Raw genomic sequence first — 1,673 nt, forward strand, 5'->3', positions numbered from 1 at the left:
ACACTATTTTGTCAAAGATGCTTAATGAGAATAAAAACAGAATAAGTATACAGAAGGGTGTTGCTAAAAGAAGCAAGTGTCTTTTTTAGGTTTAAGGCATTCTGGGTAAGAGCCAACAAATGGTATTATGAAAGAGTTAATCGTTAAAATTTAATTATGTCATGTTAATTATATTTATATTACTGAAGTGAAAACTTAAGAGTACTAAAGTATATTATCTAGGATTACCTTTCAAGAGCTGCTCTCCGTTTTTCTACAAATTCAGTGGATGATGAATCTTCTTTACCCACTTTGACCTTGGTCATGCCTTTGAAAATTTGAATGCGATTTATCATTTTATATTATTGTGATACAGTCTTCTATAATTATTTCTGCATAAATTAAATTTAAACATGACAAGAATAAAAACTCCTAAAATTTTAACTAGTATCTTACTCAAAAAACAAAACTTTGAAAGGGATTAAATCTCACATAATACCCTAACATCACTACTTGGTAAATAAATGACAGAACAGATAAGCTGTGTTTTTAGTTTCCAGATGCATAACTGTTTATGTAGAAGTTTAAATGAAAAACCAAACCTATTGCCGTTGAGCTGATTTTGACTCACAACAACCCAAGGTAGGCTGTACTCTTTATGGAAGCCAACTGCCATATATTTCTCTTGTGGAGAAACTGGTGGGTTTGAACTGCAAACCACTCGATTACTAGAGGTTATCTATTGTATATTTTACTCTTGGTAAATTAAACTGTTTGTGTACTACAAAATGCATACTGGAATTCCAATAAGTGATTGCAAGTTCAATTAACATCTTCCTTTCTTTTGAGCAATAATTAAGGTTTTCCTTTAATTTGAGGACTTGAATAATAAAAATTAGGATTTGATAAATGCTTTTCCTACTGATGATTTTAAGAACATATTCTTATTAGCTTATTAAAATTGGTGTATTACTGTTAAAATAGCTAGTTTTTTTACAGATCTTTAGAACACAATTTCAAATTTAAAAATACAAATACCACCTCACTCATTATTATAATTCCAATTTTAATACTTATTATTAGACTGCAGATTTTTCTTTTTCTTTTCAAAAATGAATTGTGAAGGAAGTACAGATAAATGTTACAATCTTGAAAACACTATGCTGAGTAAAAAAAGCCTGTCACAAAGGATCACAAATGATACTTCATTTATATAAAATGCCTGTAATAGGCAAATCTAAAGGAGCTCTGGTAATGTAGTGGTTACGAATCAGGTTGCGACCCTCAAGGTCAGCAGCTTGAAACTACCAGCTGTTCTGTGGGAGAAAGATGAGGCTTTGTGATCCCATAAAGATCTGCAGCCTCAGAAACCCTGTAAAGGGTCGCTATGAGTCAGAACCAACTCCACGGCACAGAACAACAACAATAGGCAAATCTAGAGACAGAAAATAGAATAGTGGTTGCCTAGGACTAGAAAGTTTACAGAGATTAGGGGGAGTGGAGGAAATGGGATGGATGATAGCTAAGGGGTACTGGATTTCTTTTCTGAGGTAATTAAAATGTTCAATTGTGATGAATGCAGAACTCTATGAATATAATAAAAGCCATTTTGCAATTTAAATGAGAAACTGTATGGGTGACATATTTCAATAAAGCTGTTTAAAAATTGGTATGAAATCAAATGTAAAACTATG

General features: G+C 31.9%; 1 protein-coding gene across 1 annotated transcript in view; it reads right to left on the reverse strand.

The window, feature by feature from the left end:
• Window positions 1-1,673, reverse strand: part of SNX2 (sorting nexin 2) — a 102,654-nt gene that overhangs the window by 51,188 nt on the left and 49,793 nt on the right. Inside the window, exon 7 of the mRNA XM_006871642.1 lies at window positions 229-307. Coding sequence (XP_006871704.1) covers window positions 229-307 — 79 coding nt within the window. The remainder of the gene's footprint in view (window positions 1-228; window positions 308-1,673) is intronic.

Source organism: Chrysochloris asiatica, unplaced genomic scaffold, assembly GCF_000296735.1.
Source record: "Chrysochloris asiatica unplaced genomic scaffold, ChrAsi1.0 scaffold00171, whole genome shotgun sequence".
In the NCBI taxonomy this organism is placed as follows: domain Eukaryota; kingdom Metazoa; phylum Chordata; class Mammalia; order Afrosoricida; family Chrysochloridae; genus Chrysochloris; species Chrysochloris asiatica.